Source organism: Chiloscyllium punctatum, chromosome 40, assembly GCF_047496795.1.
Source record: "Chiloscyllium punctatum isolate Juve2018m chromosome 40, sChiPun1.3, whole genome shotgun sequence".
NCBI classification, from domain to species: Eukaryota; Metazoa; Chordata; class Chondrichthyes; order Orectolobiformes; family Hemiscylliidae; genus Chiloscyllium; species Chiloscyllium punctatum.
Genome location: NC_092778.1, coordinates 43,652,798 through 43,671,555, shown reverse-complemented (window position 1 = coordinate 43,671,555; position 18,758 = coordinate 43,652,798). Strand labels below are relative to the sequence as shown.

At 42.9% G+C, this 18,758-nt stretch overlaps 1 protein-coding gene across 2 annotated transcripts in view; it reads right to left on the bottom strand.

Moving 5' to 3' along the window:
- coro7 (coronin 7) overlaps window positions 1-18,758 on the bottom strand; it is a 168,978-nt gene that overhangs the window by 95,918 nt on the left and 54,302 nt on the right. For both annotated transcript variants that reach the window (XM_072559696.1, XM_072559697.1), the window contains exons 8-9: window positions 9,437-9,523; window positions 5,208-5,290 (exon numbers count right to left, since the gene is read on the bottom strand). In XM_072559696.1, the coding sequence (XP_072415797.1) occupies window positions 5,208-5,290; window positions 9,437-9,523 (170 nt within the window). The remainder of the gene's footprint in view (window positions 1-5,207; window positions 5,291-9,436; window positions 9,524-18,758) is intronic.

The window sequence follows — 18,758 nt, the reverse complement described above, 5'->3', positions numbered from 1 at the left end:
ATTCCAGCCTTTGGTGACTGTTTGGAGTTTGCAGATACTCCCCATGTCTGCATAGGTTTCTACCGGGTGGTCCAGTTTCCTCCCATAGTCCAAAGACTTGCAGGTTAGATGGACTGGCACCACTAAATTGTCCGCAGTGTCCAAAGTTGTGCAGGCTGGGTGGGTAGCCATGGGAAATGCAGAGTTTTGCGGACAGAGTAGGAAGCTCGGGCTGGGTGAAATGCTCTTCAGAGGGTTGGTGCAGACTCAATGGGCCGAATGACCTCTTCCCGTATTGTAGAGATTTTATGATTCTTTGATTCTATGAAGTACTAACATAGGCAATAGGCATTTCAGCATGGATGCGCAGAGAACAAGCAATTTGCTTGTCCACACTCTATTTTACTGGAAGCATCTAAAAATGAGCCAAACACTTCTGTGTCATTTTGTCAAGAAAACACTGTGTCCTGATGATTCTGTTTAAACTCAAATAATTTGTTTTCATTAAGCAACAGAAGAAGATAAATATATGAAGTCTGACCAAACTGTGAAAGATGCTTTTTGACCTTGAAATTAAAGATCCACCAAATATGAACCCTGAGATCTGTTCACACATTCACCTTTACATTGATTAGAGGGTTGTAGTCATGTTTAATACTTGAATACCATAGAAATTGGGAGCAGCAGCAGCAGAGTTTGAGAGGTGACCTTTTAAATCATGGCTGGCATGGATACGGTGAAGACCCAAAGTTATTGCCCCATGGTAGGGGATCATAGAGGGTGGGCTTGGGGTGAGGAGGATGGTGTGGGGGGACAGCATGCAGGATACAGAGAGAAAGAGAGAGAGATAGAGAGATGGGGCACGGCGAAGGGGCATAGAGGTGAAAGGAGAGGGTGAGAAGGGAGAGATGACAGAGTAGTGAAGTGATGGGTTGGGATGAAAGAGCATGACGGAATGGGAGGAAAGGTTATATCCTTTGGGGTGTAGTGAGGGAAAGGGAGAAGAGGAAGTGAGGGAAGGTGAGGGCAAAGGTAAGGTTGAAGGAAGATTGGGCATAAAGAGAACCCGACAAATGATAGCAGGGAAAGGGAGAGTACATTTGAGTCTGAACCGCTACCTCCCTCACAACTGTTAACACATGTTTGATGCCAAAGAGAATCAATGTTTTCATTCTAAATATTCATTATCAAGGTATAAACAGTTCACTTTGTGTGATTTTATCAGCATAGATAATTCAATATTTATCTTTCATTTTTATAGTTGAAAACAAACAATGGTTTGAAAATATAGTAGTGTAGAAATCAGGAAGAGAATCATACAGCACTACGCCAATCAACCCATTAAACTAATACCAGCTTAATGGTTTGTTATGCAAAAAAAATTATATTGATCTCTGTTTGAAGGGAAGCTGAGATCAGGGGATGCTGCTGTAATTTAAACCAGGATCTTCTCTCCACTGATATGTTCCTTAAGCAATTTTTTTTGTTTTTGTTTCTGACTTCCAGCATTCACAGTTTGTTGTTTTATTTCAGGAATCTTTTTAAGACTAATGCTACTGACATTTTCTCGACAAAAATGCAGAGGTCACTTTCATGGTTTTTAAATTAATCGGCACGGTGGCTCAGTGGTTAGCACTGCTGCCTCACAGCACCAGGGTCCCAGGTTCAATTCTAACCTTGGGCAACTGTCTGTGTGCAGTTTGCACATTCTCCCCGTGTTTGCGTGGGTTTCCTCCATGTGCTCTGGTTTTCTCCCACAGTCCAAAGATGTGCAGGTTAGGTGAATTGGCTATGCTAAATTGCCTATAGTGTTAGGTGCATTAGTCAGAGGGGAAAAGGGGTTTGGGTGGGTTACTCTTCGGAGGGTCGGTGTGGACATGTTGGGCTGAAGGGCCTGTTTCCACACTGTAGGGAATCTAATCTAATCTAAAAAAATTCAGGGACTGAGGGCGTCACTAGCTAGGCTGGCATTTGTTGCCCATCTCTAGTTACCAAGAGGGCAGTTTAGAGTCAACCAATCGCTGTGTGTCTGGCGTCACATATAAACCAGACCAGGTAGAGACAACAATTTCCTTCCTGAAAGGACATTTGGATTTTTTCTTCTGACAATCAACAACAGTTTCACAATCATCATTGGAGTCTTAATTCCAGATTTTTATTGAATTCAAATTCCATCATCTGCCATGGTGAGATTTGAACGCAAGTCCCCAGAACATTAGCTGGATCTCTAGATTAATAATCTAGTGATAATACCACTAGGCCATTGCCTCCTTATTTAAATAAAATGCCCACTGACAAATCCGTAGCCCAGTTATTGGGTTCATCCATTTCTGATTCTAATCAGTTCCTGAGCAAAGTGAGGCGTTAATACATAACCGATGTTTGATCCCATCTCACCATTGCAGTGAATTCTAAGGTCATTACCCAAGTAAACCTAAAATGTAAGAACATAATAACAAAAACCATGATCATGAGTAGGCAATTCACCCCTTCAAACCTGCTGAGCCATTGTGGCTGATCCAACATTCCTCATGTCTAAGTCCCTGTCCTTTCCCTATAACCTGCCTACTCTCCATTGCCTTTTAATCAATTACTAATTAACGTAGTTTATGGCATTTGTTGCTCGGCATAGACATAATGGACTGAGCTATATGACTCTAATTAAAAGTCTATCTCCTTCTTAAATTTGAGAGAAATAACTTTTCCTCACCTCTGTTTTATATCTGCCATCCCTTATCCTAAAACATTCTACATTGTCTAAAAAAAAGGAAACATCTGCTCTACATCTACTTTGTCAACCCCCTTTAGCATTTTATATACTTCCATTAGATCTTCGCTCATTCTTCTGAACTCTAAACTTGAGGCTTGATATCCTCAGTTACACCTAATCTTTTCAATGCTTGCAGTAATTTCCAGTGGAACACAATTCAGTTAACTTTAACAAAAACTGAAATTGCTCCAGTTCTGAAGGGGAACTGGATTTCAAACATTTATTCGGTTTCTCTCTCCACATGTGCTGCTGGACTTGTTAAGTTTCTCCAGCAACTTTGATTTTTGTTTCAGATTTCTAGCATCCGCAGTTCTTTGTTTTATTTCAATTAACTCTTCACTTGCCAAAGGTTAATGTAAAAGATACTTAACAGTAGATTGGATGCAGTTTTTAATACAAAAGTCCACAGTGATTAAGCACTTCATGTAAATTGGGAGTCACAATCAGGAATTATCTCCTAAAAAGGTGAGGCCAGCTATCTATTGAAATTATCAAAACTGAGAGATTTCTCTTTGCTTCACGAGGTATACGAAGGGCTGGAAAACAGAGGATTGCGATAGAATCAAGTTGCAGGTCAGCCATGATCTTATTGAATAGGGGGAAAGACTCAAAGGCACTGAGTAAGCGGCCTTTTCCTGCTCTTGTGCGGGCTGGAAATGTTTGTTCCATGTTTATGTTTAACTCAGGTAGATTTAGAAACATGGAAGCACTGTAGTAGTTTACGTCACTGGATAAGACAGCCAGAGATCCAGGCTAATGCTTTGGGGACATAGGTTCAAAACCCATCACATTCCAGCTCTTCGTCTGTGCACTACAATCCCTCAAGTGTCTACCCAATCAATTTTTAAATGTGATGAGAGTTTCTGGCTCCAACGCACTTCAGATCCTTGTCACCCTCTGAATGAGAAGCTTTCTCCTCAAATCCTTTTTTCAAACCAAATGTTGCACATTTGGTCACTGTTGCAGCTTCCCAATTGACTTTCTGAGCTAAGACAAAGCTTCATAGAACATAGGACAATTCAGCGCAGAACAGGCCCTTCAGCCCTCAGTTTTGCACCGACCTGTGAACTAATCTAAGCCCATTCCCCAACACTATCCCAGCATCATCCATGTGCTTATCCAAGTCTTGTTTAAATCTCCCTAATGCGGCTGACTTAACTACATTGGCAGGCAGGGCATTCCACGCCCTTACCACTCTTTGAGTAAAGAACATCTGTCTTAAGTCTATCACCCCTCAATTTGTAGCTATGCCCCCCTCATACAAGCCAATGTCATCATCCTAGGAAAAAAGACTCTCATGGTCCACCCTATATAATCCTCTGATCATCTTGTATGGCTCTATCAAATCCCCTCTTAGCCTTCTTCTTTCCAATGAAAACAGACTCAAGTCTCTCAGCCTTTCCTCATAAGACATTCCCTCCAGACCAGGCAACATCCTGGCAAATCTCCTCTGCACCTTTCCCAATGCTTCCACATCCTTCCTGTAATGGGGCAACCAGAACTATACACTATATTCCAAGTGTGGCCGCACTAGCATTTTGTATAGTTACAGCATGATATTCCCTCTCCCAATAAAACCTAACACACCGTATGTCTTCTTAACAGCACTATCAACCTGGGTGGCAACTTTCAGGGATCTATGTACATGGACGACTCCAAGGTCCCTCTGCACATCCACACCACAAATCTTTCCATTGACCCAGTACTCTGCCTTCCTGTTATTCTTCCCAAAGTGCATCGTCTCACATTTAGCTGCATTGAACTCCATTTGCCACCTCTCAGCCCAATTCTGCAGTTCATCAAGACCCCATCAACATGCAACATTCTTCCACATTGTCCACTACTCCATTGTCTTTTAGTGTCATCTGCAAACTTACTAATTCATCCACCTATGCCACTGTCGCCTCTTACAGAAAGCCAGTTTCTAATCCAAACTGCTAAATCACCTTCAATCCCATGCCTCTGTATTTTCTCCAATAGCCTACCATGTGGAATCTTATCAAAGGCTTTACTGAAGTCCATGTACACCATATCAACTGCCAGTAAGAATCACAGAAATTCCCAAGCCCACACATGCATACAGATGCACTCACTAAGGGGACAGGGTAGGAGTCATTGAATTCAGACCAGGAACAGTGACAGGAGATCGATCCTATTTTGAAATCAGCAACACTGAGGTCAATTATGAGCCCTCAAATGTTAGCTTGGCTAGAACCTCCTAACCCAGGAACACAGCCTGGATTGCCCCAGCTCAGCACAATCCAGAACAAAGTCCAATCCCTTTCAGATGAGCACAGCCCAGGAACAGAGTTTGGAAACTCTGAGCTGTGCAAGACTTATTTTGAATCCATGTTAATAGCTCCACGGTGCATCCTGATGAATCATATCCAGCAAGAGTGACGACACCAGATGTTAACTTGTGTTCAATGCCAAATGTTATTCACATTCATATACTTACCCCTGTGCTGTATCAAGATTTAAGGTGCTGACAGGACTAGTAAACTTGCGGGTGTCCCACAGTCTGGCCTGTCGCTCACGCATCTGAAAAGGAAAATAAGGAAGGGGCTCTCAGTACATTACTGCCTGACCAAACAGGGGCATGTTCACAGAGTCTGATTGCTGAAAAGTGTGAAAAGTAGTACCTGCACAGGAGCTGGGAACTAAAAAGCAAAATACAGACAAGTACGTGGCATGGTGGCACAGTGGTTAGCACTGCCTGCCTCACAGCGCCAGAGACCTGGGTTCAATTCCCGCCTCAGGCGACTGTGTGGAGTTTGCACATTCTCCCCGTGTCTGCGTGGGCACCCCTCCGGGTGCTCCGGTTTCCTCCCACAGTCCAAAAATGTGCAGGTTAGGTGAATTGGCCATGCTAAATTGCCCATAGTGTTGGATGAAGGGGTAAATATAGGGGAATGGGTCTGGGTGGATTACGCTTCGGAGGGTCGGTGTGGACTTGTTGGGCCGAAGGGCCTGTTTCCACATTGTAAGCAATCTAATCTAATCTACACATCTCTCATCAGGTGTATCAGCAATATGGTGTTGCAGATTGCATCTGTAAGGCTGAAAGATGTGTGTGGAGAAAGTGAGGACTGCAGATAATGGAGATCAGAGCTGAAAAATGTGTTGCTGGAAAACTGCAGCAGATCAGGCAGCATCCAAGGAGCAGGAGAATCGACGTTTCGGACCTAAGCCCTTCTTCAGGAATGAGGAAGGTGTGTCAAGCAGGCTAAGATAAAAGGTAGGGAGGAGGGACTTGGGGGAGGGGTGTTGGGAATGTGATAGGTTAAGGTGAGGGTGGTAGGCTGGAGAGGGGGTGGGGGTGGGGGTGGGGTGGAGGTGGAGAGGTCAAGAAGATGATTGCATGTCAAGAAGGCGGTGCTGAGTCCAAGGATTGGGACTGATAAGGTGGGGGGAGGGGAAATGAGGAAGGTGGAGAAATCTGCATTCATCCCTTGTGGTTGGAGGGTTCCTAGGCAGAAGATGAGGCGGTCTTCCTCCAGGCTTCGCATTGCCATGGTCTGACGATAGAGGAGGTCAAGGACCTGCATGTCCTTGGCGGAGTGGGAGGGGGCGTTAAAGTGTTCAGCCACGGGGCGGTTGGGTCGGTTTGTGCAGGTGTCCCAGAGGTGTTCTCTGAAACGTTCCACAAGTAGGCGGCCTGTTTCCCCAATGTAGAGGAGGCCACATCGGGTGCAGTGGATGCAGTAAATGATGTGTGTGGAGGTGCAGGTGAATTTGTGACGGATATGGAAGGATCCCTTGGGGCCTTGGAGGGACGTGAGGGGAGAGGTGTGGGCGCAAGCTTTGCATTTCTTGCGGTTGCAGTGGAAGGTGCCGGGAGTGGAGGTTGGGTTGGTGGGGGGTGATAGGGGAGGGGAGGGAAATATATCCTTGGTGGTGGGGTCTGTTTGGAGGTGGCGGAAATGATGAAGGATAATACGATATATATGGAGGTTGGTGGGGTGGTAGGTGAGGACCAGTGGGGTTCTGTCCTGGTGGTGATTGGAGGGGCGGGATTCAAGGGCGGAGGAGCGGGAAGTGGAGGAGATGCAGTAGAGAGCATCGTCAACCACGTCTGGGGGGATATTGCGGTCTTTGAAGGAGGAGGCCATCTGGGTTGTTCGGTATTGGAATTGGTCCTCCTGGGAGCAGATGCGGCAGAGGCGAAGGAATTGGGAATATGGGATGGCGTTTTTACAGGGGGCAGGGTGGGAGGAGGTGTAATCTAGGTAGCTGTGGGAGTCGGTCGGTTTATAGTAAATGTCCGTGTTGAGTCGGTTGCCTGAGATAGAAATGCAGAGGTCTAGGAAAGGGAGGGAGGAGTCTGAGATGGTCCAGGTAAATTTGAGGTCAGGGTGGAAGGTGTCAGTAAAGTGGATGAACTGTTCAACCTCCTCGTGGGAGCACGAGGTAGCACCAATACAGTCATCAACGTAGTGGAGGAAAAGGTGGGGGGTGGTGCCAGTGTAGCTGAGGAAGATGGACTGTTCCACATATCCGACGAAGAGGCAGGCATAGTTGGGGCCCACGCGGGTGCCCATGGCTACTCCTTTGGTTTGGAAAGATGTGTGTGCAATGTTGATGTACAGCAACATTCATAACCATTCTGAAGAACAATTACGAAAGGTGCACTGCCAGCCCACTGTATTAAAATGAAGTCAAAATAATAAGACATTAAGATACAGTAACAGGAGTAGGCTATTCCATCCATCGAATCTGCTCCACCATTCAATGAGCTCATGGCTGACCTGGTAATCCTCAACTCCACCTTCCTGGCTTTTCCCCATAACCCATGATTCTCTTATTGATTTTTTAAAAAGTCACATTTTTTAAATATCCAAGCCTTGAATATTCTTAAACAACGGAGCCTTGACAGCCCTCTGCAGTAAAGAATTTCATAAATTCACTATACTCCAAGAAGAAATTCTTCCTCATCTCCTTTCTTAAAAGTGCAGCCCCTTTTTCTGAGGTTAAGCCCTTTGGTCCTAGATACTTCTACAAGGGAAATAACCTTCCCACATTTACTCTGTTGAGCCCTCAAAGAACATTGCACATTTCAATAACGTCGCCCAATCTACTCAACCTCTCCTCATAAGACAGTCCCTCCATACCTAATATCAGGTGAGTAAACCTTCCTTGGACTGCCTCCAATGATCTACATTTTTCCTTAGATAAGGGGCCCAGAACTGTCCACAGTATTCCAGCTGCAGTCTGACTAATGAGAAATTGCTGGAGATCAGAGTTGAGCGGGTGGTTCTGGAAAAGCACAGCAGGTCAAGCAGCATCTGGGAGGGCTTTTGCTGAAATGTTTTTCCAGCAGCACACACTTGACTCTAATGTCTTGTACACTTTTAGCAAAACTTCCCTACTTTTATACTCCATTCCTTAGAAATAAAAGCCAACATTTTATTTACCTTCTTTATTGTCCACTGAACTTGGATACTAGATTTATGTGATTCATAGACGACTACTTTCTAATCTCTGTTCAGTAGCCCTCTGTAATCTTTCTCCATTTAAATAATATTCACTTCCTCTTTTCTCCTCCCAAAGTGCATAACCTCACATTTCCCCACATTATATTCCAATGCAAACATTCTTGTCCAATCACTTAACCTATATATCTCTCTGCAGACTGTGTGTGTCATCCTAAGCATTTGTTTTCCCACCTTTGTGTTATCTGCAAATTTGGTTGTAGCACATTCTCTTTCCTCATTAATATACATTGTAAATAATTGTGGCACCAACACTGATCCCTGTGGCACTCCACAAGGTTGTCATCCTAAAAATATCCCCATATCCCAACTCTTTATCTTCTATTAGTTCACAAACCCTCTATCCATGCTATTATACGACCTCCAACACCATGGGCTCTTACCTTATTAAATAGTCTAGCATGTGGTAGAGATAACACAATGTGGGAAAGCATGAGGTTATACATTTTGATAAGAAGAATAGAAGCATAGACTGTTTTCTAAACAGGGAAAGGCTTCGGAAATCTAAAATGAAAAGGGACTTGAGAGTCCTAGTTCAGGATTTTCTTAAGGTTAACATACAGGTTGAGGTGACAGTTAGGAACCCAAATGCAATGTTAGCACTTGAATTTCAAGAGGACTGGAATGCAAGAACAAAGATGTACTGCTGAGGCTGTACAAGTGTCTAGTCAGTCCGTATTTGGAATATTGAGAACAGTTTTGGGCCCCATATCCAAGAAAATATGTGCTGGCTTTGGAGGGTGTCCAGAGGAGCTTACAAGACTGATTCTGAAATGAAGGACTTGCCTTTTGAGAAATAGTTGAGGACTCTGGGTCTGTACTCAGAATTTAGAAGAAAAAGCAGGTATCTGGTTAAAGCAACAGAGTGAATGCGTAAAAGACGTTTCCACTAGTAGGAGAGACTCAGGGTTAAAGGACAGCCCTTTAGAACTGAGATGAGGAGGAATTACTTCAGGAAGAGTGTAGTAAATCTGTGGAACTAATTCCACAAGTCATGGGGTATATTTAAGACTGAGATAGACAAACTCTTGGTTAGTAAGGGAATCAAAGGTTATGGGCAGAAAGCCGGAGAATGGAGTTGAGAAACATACCAGCCACGATTGAATGGCAGAGCAGATTCAATGGGCTGAATGACTAATTCTGCTCCTATATTTTATGGCCTGCATACTAATCCCAATACAGCAGTGACAGTCACCTGGCTAAACCCAGTTGACAGGATAGTGTCTGATGTTTTGAGCCAGATCAGCCGGGAATCTTTGATGTTTTCGTGGCCTTGAACGCTCTGTAAGAGAGAAAAAAATATTACTTCCACACTCAGCAGAAAAAACAGTTATGGAAATAACATTAATCCCGCCCCTAGATCCCAGATTTGAGCCTAAATCCCAGATTTTAGTTCTGTGTCAGAATCCTGGATCGCAACCCTGCCTGCACAAGTATCTCAAATCCCCCAGTCCCATCCCCAAACTTGGGTCCCAGAGACAAATTTCACCTCAAGATCCCAGAACCCTGCATCATTCCCAGATACCATCTATAGGCATTGCCCAATTGTCTAGCATGCAGCTGCCGTACTCTCTCTGCTTCCTGTTGTCCTCAATAACAGTCCAACAATAACAGGCAAGCTTAGTCCACACTGACTGATCCCAGGTCAAAAATAAGTTGTCAGTTTTCCATCTGTATTTGTAAAGATTACTGTAACAGCAACAGAAAAAATCTGATCCTGCTTCACAGACAATCCAAGCAAGGACAAACAGGCAGACCTGCTGGCCAGAAAGAACTGGGCCCTTCTCCACCTCAAACCATGAAATTTGCCTATAAAATTTTGTCATTGAATCTTACAGCATAGAGACAAGTCCTTTGGCCCAAACCGGCCCATGCTGACCAAAATGTCTGCCCACGGTAAAAGTGTTATCCTCTACTGTCCTTTTCCTTGTCCCACAAGCCCATATTTTAATCAATTGTTACAATGTGACATCACTGACAAGGCCAGCATATGTTATCCAGCTCTGGCTCAATAATCCAGTGACATATTCAGGACATTTGGTGATGTGGACATTGGAACAATACACCCAATCCTTTGCTGTGAGAAGGTTGTTGATTTAGAAGCCAGGGGATTCAATCCAGCTGTATTTATAACTTGAAACTGTAAGGCAAACTCCCTTGTCTTTAAGAACAGTGTACTGTTTGGACTTTCTTCAGGAAGTGCAAATTTGTACTGTTACAACAGTATGACCACAAGACAGTCCAAAGTACTCTTTGAAGTATAGTCATTGTTGTTATGTAGGATTCAACTGCCAATTTGCATAGAAGTTTATCTCTGCCTCCCTCTTCTGATTTAAGACCAACCCCTTTGAGATTTTAATCTCTGCCTTGATCTTGGCTTTAACTTTTAGCAAAGAGTTCATAACCCATGTATTCTAGTTAGAATATAATTTTTAATTTTAGGAATTAACGTTAAACTGTAGAAATTGTGATAAACACATTGAAGCATCTTAAAATCTTGTGCACTTAAAAGGTAGGAGTCATGTTGCTTTAAGCTATTAGCACCTAAGAAGATGGGGTAATTAAAACTCTGCAGGCTTTAGTGTTTACCAGAACAGTTCAGAAGGTTACCCATGTTTCTGTAATGGAATCAAAATAGAAGAGATGCAGCTAATAAAAACAGATATCATTAGCTAAGAAGACCATGGTGATTGCAAAGCTCACAATAATGACAGTCCAGAGGGAGTTAGAGCCAAATTATATTTAAATGATTCATTAATCTGTAAAGGTCAGCTTGAGACTAGCAGGACAAGCTACATTGGTAGGGTCCACCAATTTCAAATTGACCTTTTCTTCTTCATTCAAAGGGAGTGGACATCCTTACTTACTCATCTCTAATTACCCTCCAGAAAGTGATAAGCTGTACTCTTGAACTTCTGCAGTCCACGTGTTGTAAGTACTTCCACAACACTGTTATGGACAGAGTTCCAGCTTTTCCCAATGACAGTGAAGGAGCAGCAATATAATTTCAAATTTGGATAGTGTGGCTTGGAGGGAGGGGATGCCCTTATCCTTCTAGATGTTAGCGATCATAGGTTTGGAAGATGCTTTCTTAAGACCCTTGGTGAGTTTTTTTATAATGAAGCTTGCAAATGGGGGACACTGCTGTCACTGTACATCAGCTGGTAAGTAGTCAATGTGGAATTTATTAACTGAGTGTCAGTCAAGTTAGCTGCTTTGTCCTGGATGGTGTTGTGCTTTGAGTGTTGTGGGAGCTGCAGTCTTCATACTCCTGACTGGTGTCTTGTTGATGGTAGGTAGCTTTTTGGATGGTGAATTACTCAGCATAGAATTCCTATCCTCTGCTACCTTCTCTTGTCACCACTGCATTTATGTGACTGGTTTATTTCTGGTGAATGAACGGTAACCCCCCCAAGATGTTGATAGTCAGGATTCAGCTATGATGATGCCATTGAATGTAATGGGGAGATGATTGGAGAGTCTTATAGGAGATGGTCATCACCTAGCAGTAACATGTACCAGTGCCACTTGCCATGCATCAAGCAAAACCTTGCTGCAGGCAGACATGGAGTACTTCAGTATCCAAGGATAGCAAGTGGGGTTGAACATATCATCAGAGAACATCCCCACCTCTGATTTTATGCTTGAGGGAAGGTCATTAATGAAGCAGCTGAAGATGATTGGTTCTTGGAGAAACTAAGAGGTTTATTGCAGCTCAAAGCTGAGACAATTCTGATATTATGGGATGTGTGTCTTTGTTGGCTAGTCCAGCATTTATTGCCCACCCCTAATTATCCTTAAGATGATAGTGAGCTGCTGTAGTCACTGGAGTGTAGGTACACTCTAAGGGCAGAGTCCAGAAAGTTAGGAATGAGAAGTTTCTGGGAGATATCAACTGTTCAATACAGCCAAGAATTGGGGTAAAGAAAGCCCACAAACAATATTTGTTCAGTATAGCTAGGAAACACTGGAGCACGGAGAAACTCTAGGGTGGTGCCAGCTGAATACAGCTGTCTGCAAAAAAGCTGGAACTGTGCCCAAGAGCAGATACTTGAGTGCAGTCTTGGGAATTAATTGGAATATAGGTTCAGGGGAAGCAATGAGGCTATCTGGACATGAACAGTTGCTGAGGTAGTCTGTGATGGACCGGCTTTGGAGGGAGCTTCAAAGTTCAATCTTCATGAAGCAACAGTGCTAACCACTGAACCACTATGCCACTTATATCTATATTTTAGATCGTCTTACTGTTGCAACTTGATATAGTAACGTTTATTTTATTTAATAAAAATCATGAAACATTGAGGCTTTATTCTAGTAAGTATCTGGAATGTCAAACTTTATCTATTTTAACAAAAAAACGTTACTGGTCCTCAACCAAAACAAATTTGGCAGTGATCATAACTTCACCTACTTTCCCTTATTCCCCATGAAGCACAGTTGCCTGACAGCACCAGGGACCCAGGTTCAATTCCAGCCTCGGGCGACTGCCTGTGTGGAGTTTGCACATTCTGCTCGTGTCAGCTTGGTTTTCCTCAGAGTGCTCCAATTTCCTCCCAAACTCCAAAGATGTGCAGGTTAGGTGAATTGGCCACAATAAATTGTCCATAGTGTTCAGGGATGTGTAGGCTCATTGCATTAGTTAGGGGAAATGTAAAGTAATAATGTAGAGGAATTAGTCTGGGTGGGATACTCTTCGGAGGGTCGGTGTGGACTTGTTGGGCCTAATGACCTGTTTCTACACTATTGAGATTCTATGAAATAAATGCAAGCCCAAGATTACAATAAAGACAAACAGGCTACTGTTGGGAATCAATCAATTCGCAAGACACCCAACACACAGGAAACAGCCTCCAAAATTGAATTAAGTGGATACTCTTCTCAAAAAAATTAGCATATTAAGGACTCATTATGAAGAGATTTTGTTTTCTTACTAATACAGACTTTGAAGGAACTGGCTTAATAATTAGATGGCTTCTAGTTTGTTTCAAAGTTATTTAAAACTATTTTTCCTGTCTCTGCTGTATCAAGCTTTGGACAATGGGAAAATAACAACCACCTCCTGTCTGAGAGCCAGAACAAAAGGTGGCTGTCGTTTTACCCACTATCTGTCATCATCTACACCAGTAAAAAGGACCTGAACTACCTTTTGATAGCCTCATCTCTGCCAACAGCAACACCTGGAAATTTGTGCTTAACATTTGAAGTGACATATAGATTAAACAAGGGTAATGTGTCAAACCTTTTCACACAGCAAGTGTATGGAATGCACTGTCTAGAAATATGGTGGCAGCTGCTTCAGTTAAGGCATTCAAGGGGGCATTGAATGATTATTTGGATAGAAATGGTGTAGAGAAATACGAGAAAAAGGTGCGAAATTGCATTAGGTAGTAGAACCAATACAGACACTATGGGCCGAATGGCCTCTTTCTGAACTGCAACAATTCTGTGATTGAGAGATTTTAGATCGCTGATTCGTTCTCAACAAATCCGATCCATGTTACAAATTTACTGACAGGCAGGAGAGAGTCTCTGACTCACCCTGCCTGCCCCTTCCATGTCTCTATCTGTCTTCTCTCCCAAAAGGAGAAACATGAAGGTCAAGAATGACTCTGGAAATGCCCATCAGGTGAGTTTTACTTACCAAGGAGGTCACAGTTGAAGCAAAAGGGAATAAATCCCAGGCAGAGTCAGTAACCCTTACTGAATTGTGAAGTCTGGGTTTGCTTGAAGTCAAACCATTTATTCCCCCTCATTACAATCTTTACTTTCAAATGAAATCTAAGGGTACCCAACATGACTAGGAGATGAAAGATGAGACAAATAACAAACCCACCAACAGATGGAAGCTGTGTCGATTCACAGGTTGGGGAAACTGGGTGAGAGATGTGGCAGTTCTGCATGGCATGTATTAATGGCACAGATCATGATTAAAGCATATCAGACTGACGGATCCCCGAGGAGTGAAGTAACAACTCCATTACAAGAAATATTTGGGGGAAGGGGCTTGAACACAGCCAGAATGATGACTGTTTATATAGGGAGCTCTTATATCCAGCACTGCCCAAATACCACACATTCCAAGGGCAGCCGAGCCTGTTTCCCTAAATCCATTTCCATGACAACGCTTCCGGCTGAGGAGTTCGAGCTCTGTGCAACGTCAGCCCAGATCGAGGTATGCAGAGAGCACCTCTTGTAGGGGCTTAGCTGCTATAAATGAGAAAACTCCAAGTTTACAGAGCATTAACCCTGAGAGGCCTGGCCTCCTCTAGCAGCAGAACAGATAGTCAGGCTTAGTTTACTCAGAGGCTGCTGCCAAATGTAAACATTCAGACATCTGGTAAAAATTTTCTTCTGCAGTAAGCAAGCATTACTTACAGATTTATCATATGTCTGCTACGTCATCATGACAGCTCAGTCAGATCACCCATTTAGATCCTGGCTTAATTCATAGATTCCCCAAAAGTGTGGAAGCAAGTCATTCAGTTCATCAAGTCCACACTGACCCCTCCCCCAAAGAGCATCCCATTCAGACCCACCCCTCTACCCCCACCCTGCACTTGCCATGCCTAATTGGTCTAGCCTACAATTCCATGGACACAATGGGCAATTTAGCATGGCCAATCTATCAAACCTATATATCTTTGGACTGTGGGAGGAAACCAACGTATACATGGGGAGAATGTGCAAACTCCACACACAGTCACCTGTGGTTGGAATCGAGTCCAGGTCTCTGGCACTGTGAGGCAGCAATGCTAACGGCAGTCATCTCACCACCCCAACCTAACCTCCAAATGTCTTGGCAACATAAATTTACACCTACTCCCTATTCACCTCCCCCAGTCTGGGCCTGACTTACTCCTCTTATCCAACAATGCAAATTCACACTATATTAAATTCAAACTAGGAGAAGCTCAATTCTAGTTTGTTTCGAAGTTGTTTAAAACTATTTTTCCTGTCTCTGCTGTATCAAACTTTGGACAATGGGAAAATAACAACCACCTCCTGTCTGAGAGCCAGAACAAAAGGTGGCTGTCATTTTACCCACTATCTGTCATCATCGACACCAGTAAAAAGGACCTGAACTACCTTTTAATAGCCTCATCTCTGCCAACAGCAGCACCTGGAAATTTGTGCTTAACATTTGAAGTGACATGTAGATTAAACAAGGGTAATGTGTCAAACCTTTTCCTGGAATGGAATGCACTGTCTCAAACCAATCCTACTATTCAATTAGATTAGGATCGAGGGGTAGGAAAGGGGCTGAAGCTGAATGGGGAATAGGAGAGGGTGGAGGAGGGTTCAAGGGAAAAGGGGAAGGAGGTAAAGAGGAAGAAGTGGAGGGAAGATCCAGCTTATGAGTGTAACCCATTTCAGTGACATAGTTCCCTTTTCTTATGTCCCATTAGATGTGTACCCCAGCCCATTACAGCCACAAAACTAACTGTGAAAAATAAACAGGGCCCCTTATGTGAACTGAAGTCCAGAACCTTTCCAAAGGCTCATGCCTCTGATCAATGACTGTGGGAAGTTCTCATGAGAAGCAGTGAGCAACATTTCAGCCATTAAAGGCAGGACAGAGGAGGTCATTGGCACTCAGTGGATAGAACACAGCTCAGAATCCTAATACAAACCAGGTGTTTGGCACAGGAACATATCTTCACTAATTGCTGCCTAGGAGAGGGGGAGGAGGTGAAAGAGTGTGGCAATTGGAGGGGGAGGGAGTTTGGAGAAGGCTCGAGGCATTTTTAGAATTATCACAGTACATCCACTGAGCCCCTGGAAATATACAAGCCTGCTCACATTATTGATGCACAAAGACCAGCAGAATCAGTATTTGCAAATAGCTCAGTTACCCAGACTGACACAGTAATTTTCTTTGTGGTCTGAGACATGCAGAATTCTTGTGGATTTAACCAATACTGCACAGCTTCAGTTCGAGCTGAGCCCCACCTTGTTATTCCATATTAGCTGCTTCAACCCTTTCACGTCTGGGTCAGCTTCAGAAATCAGCCCTTCCCTGGCAACGGGCACAAATCAAATTCCTGAAGCTCCAACTCAGAAGGGTTTACAAGGAGAGAAAATCTACATCCCTTGAGACCATAACAAAAGTCAGTGTATAAGAAGCTTTACTGTTTACTTAATCTGTACTGTACCTGCCTGGGAGTGTGTAATGGGGCGATATAGAGGGAACCTTACTTTGTATCTAATCTGTGCTGATGCTGCTCTGAGAATATTGCATGGGAGAGTGGAGAGTTTTACTCCATATCTAACCAGTGTAGGGCATGCTACACATGCTCAGTGTTAACAATGGAACATTACATTGCTAATCACTCCCAACTCTGAGAATTCAAAGTTAGTTAAATAATAGGTGTAACATGAAAACTGGCAGAATGAAGAATGACTCTACAATAGTTTTGCCTATGTCTTTTGACACTGTGTTTATTCTATTCACACATGATGAAACAAATAATTGGATACATTTATTCAGTTATGGGATGTGATGTTGCTGGTAAAATTAGCATTTATTGCCCACCCTCAAGACTGAGTCATCTTCTTGAACAGCTGCAGTTCATCTGATGTAAGTACAGCCACATTGCTGGTAGGGCACGAGTCCCAGGATTTTGAAACAACAATGATGGATCAGCAAGTAAGGATATTTCCAAGTAAGGATTATACATGATCACAAGGAAAAATTGCAGTTCACATGGTGTTCTTGCTCTCCTGGGTAGTAGTGAGTACAGGTGTTCAACAAGTCAAGAAACCTTTGAGAGTTGATACAGTGCATTTTGTAGATGGTGTACAGTGCTGCCACGACCTGCTGCTGGTGAAGGGAGTGAATGTTAAGGTGGTAGATGGGGGCCAAATGGGCTTTAGCTAGAGTATTTTTGGAGTTGTACTTTTTCAGGGAAACAGAAAATATTCTATTAAACTCCTGGATTGTATCTTGGAGATAGCATTTAGACTTTGGAGGTCAGTAGAATTCCTCAACGTACTCAGAAGAATTACTAATTACTCAGAAGTAGTATTAAGGATTACAAGTTGGTATAGGCTTGGTGGACCAAAGGGCTTATTCCTATGCTGTATTGTAGTGTCATGTAGAATTTCCCAACCCTTTAGCCACTTTTGCAGTTTTTACAGGTGTATAATAACTTCTCCAAGATGATGATGATAGGAAATTTGAAATGGTAGTGTATTAAATGTCAAGGTGGTATTTGGATTCCCTGTTGCTAGAGCTGGTCATAGCCATGCCACCTAAGTACCAGACAACTTGACACATTGTGCTAAACTGAATGTTGTCCATGCCTTGCTGTATGTGGCACTGACTGCTTCAGTAATCTGTTCAATCATGCACAATACTGAATACTAAACATCAAACATATCCACTTCTGTGTTGAGGAAACGTTATTAATGAAGATTGCTGAAAACAAATCAGACCTAAGGCAATACATCAAGGAACTTCTTCAGAATTGTCCTAGGACTCAGATGAATGACCTCCAACAACTACAACCATATATTTTTGTGCTAGGTTCAATAAGTGAAGTTTCTCCATTGTTATTAATTCCAAGGAGCTATAGTTAATTGATGCCATGCTTAGTTGAACATTACATTGATGTCAAAGCGGTCACTCCCAACATACCTCAAATTCATATCTTTTACCCATATTTTGGTCTAATAGATTAATGTAATATTTTATTGTGTAGATGAAGGAAGTTAGCATGCTCTCTGTTTTGTATTAGTCTTTTCTCATTGTCAGCCTTTATCACTGGTTAGCAGTCACTCAAAAAAGCAAACGTTTAACTCTATCTCTGATTGTACACAGGTTCTCCAGCATCAGGTCCTCTGTTGTGCCTTATGGCAGCACAAAAATCAGGTCCCTTGCACTCCTCGGATAAAGCCTGAGAAATCTGGAGGAAGTTTGGACCCAGACAAATCCTGTGCAGCCCACCATCATGTGGCACGCATGAACCAATCTCTCAGCTATTGGCAAATAGCTACACTAAACTTGTCAATATCTCGGGGGAGTTGAAAGTTAAGGAAGTAAACCCTAAGAAAATCTGGACATAGGTTTGCTCGCTGAGCTGGAAGGTTCATTTTTCAGCCGTTTTGTCACCATTCTAGAATCATAGCATTCAAACTGGAACTTTATCAAAAACATTGACTTGGATCCCATTTACCACCCCCTAAGAAAAAGAACAGGAAATGATATCACCACAGTAAATGATGTAACCAACCCAAGGAAACCAAAACACACACATAGAAAGTGGGCCATACCACCAATGCTTCATCTGGATGCTCACTGATTATGTTACATAGTATGGTGATGAAACATCTGAAAATGAACCTTCCAGCGCAGCACGTAAACCTACATCCAGAACCTCAACCTGAGCTATAAATCTTCTCAAAATTCTAAGAAAATCTTTCTGGCAACTCTGCAGCCAAGATAGCATTAAAAATAGCTTTTTCCATTGCTTTCGACCCAAATAGGGAAGTTGACAATGGATTTTGACATTCATGCA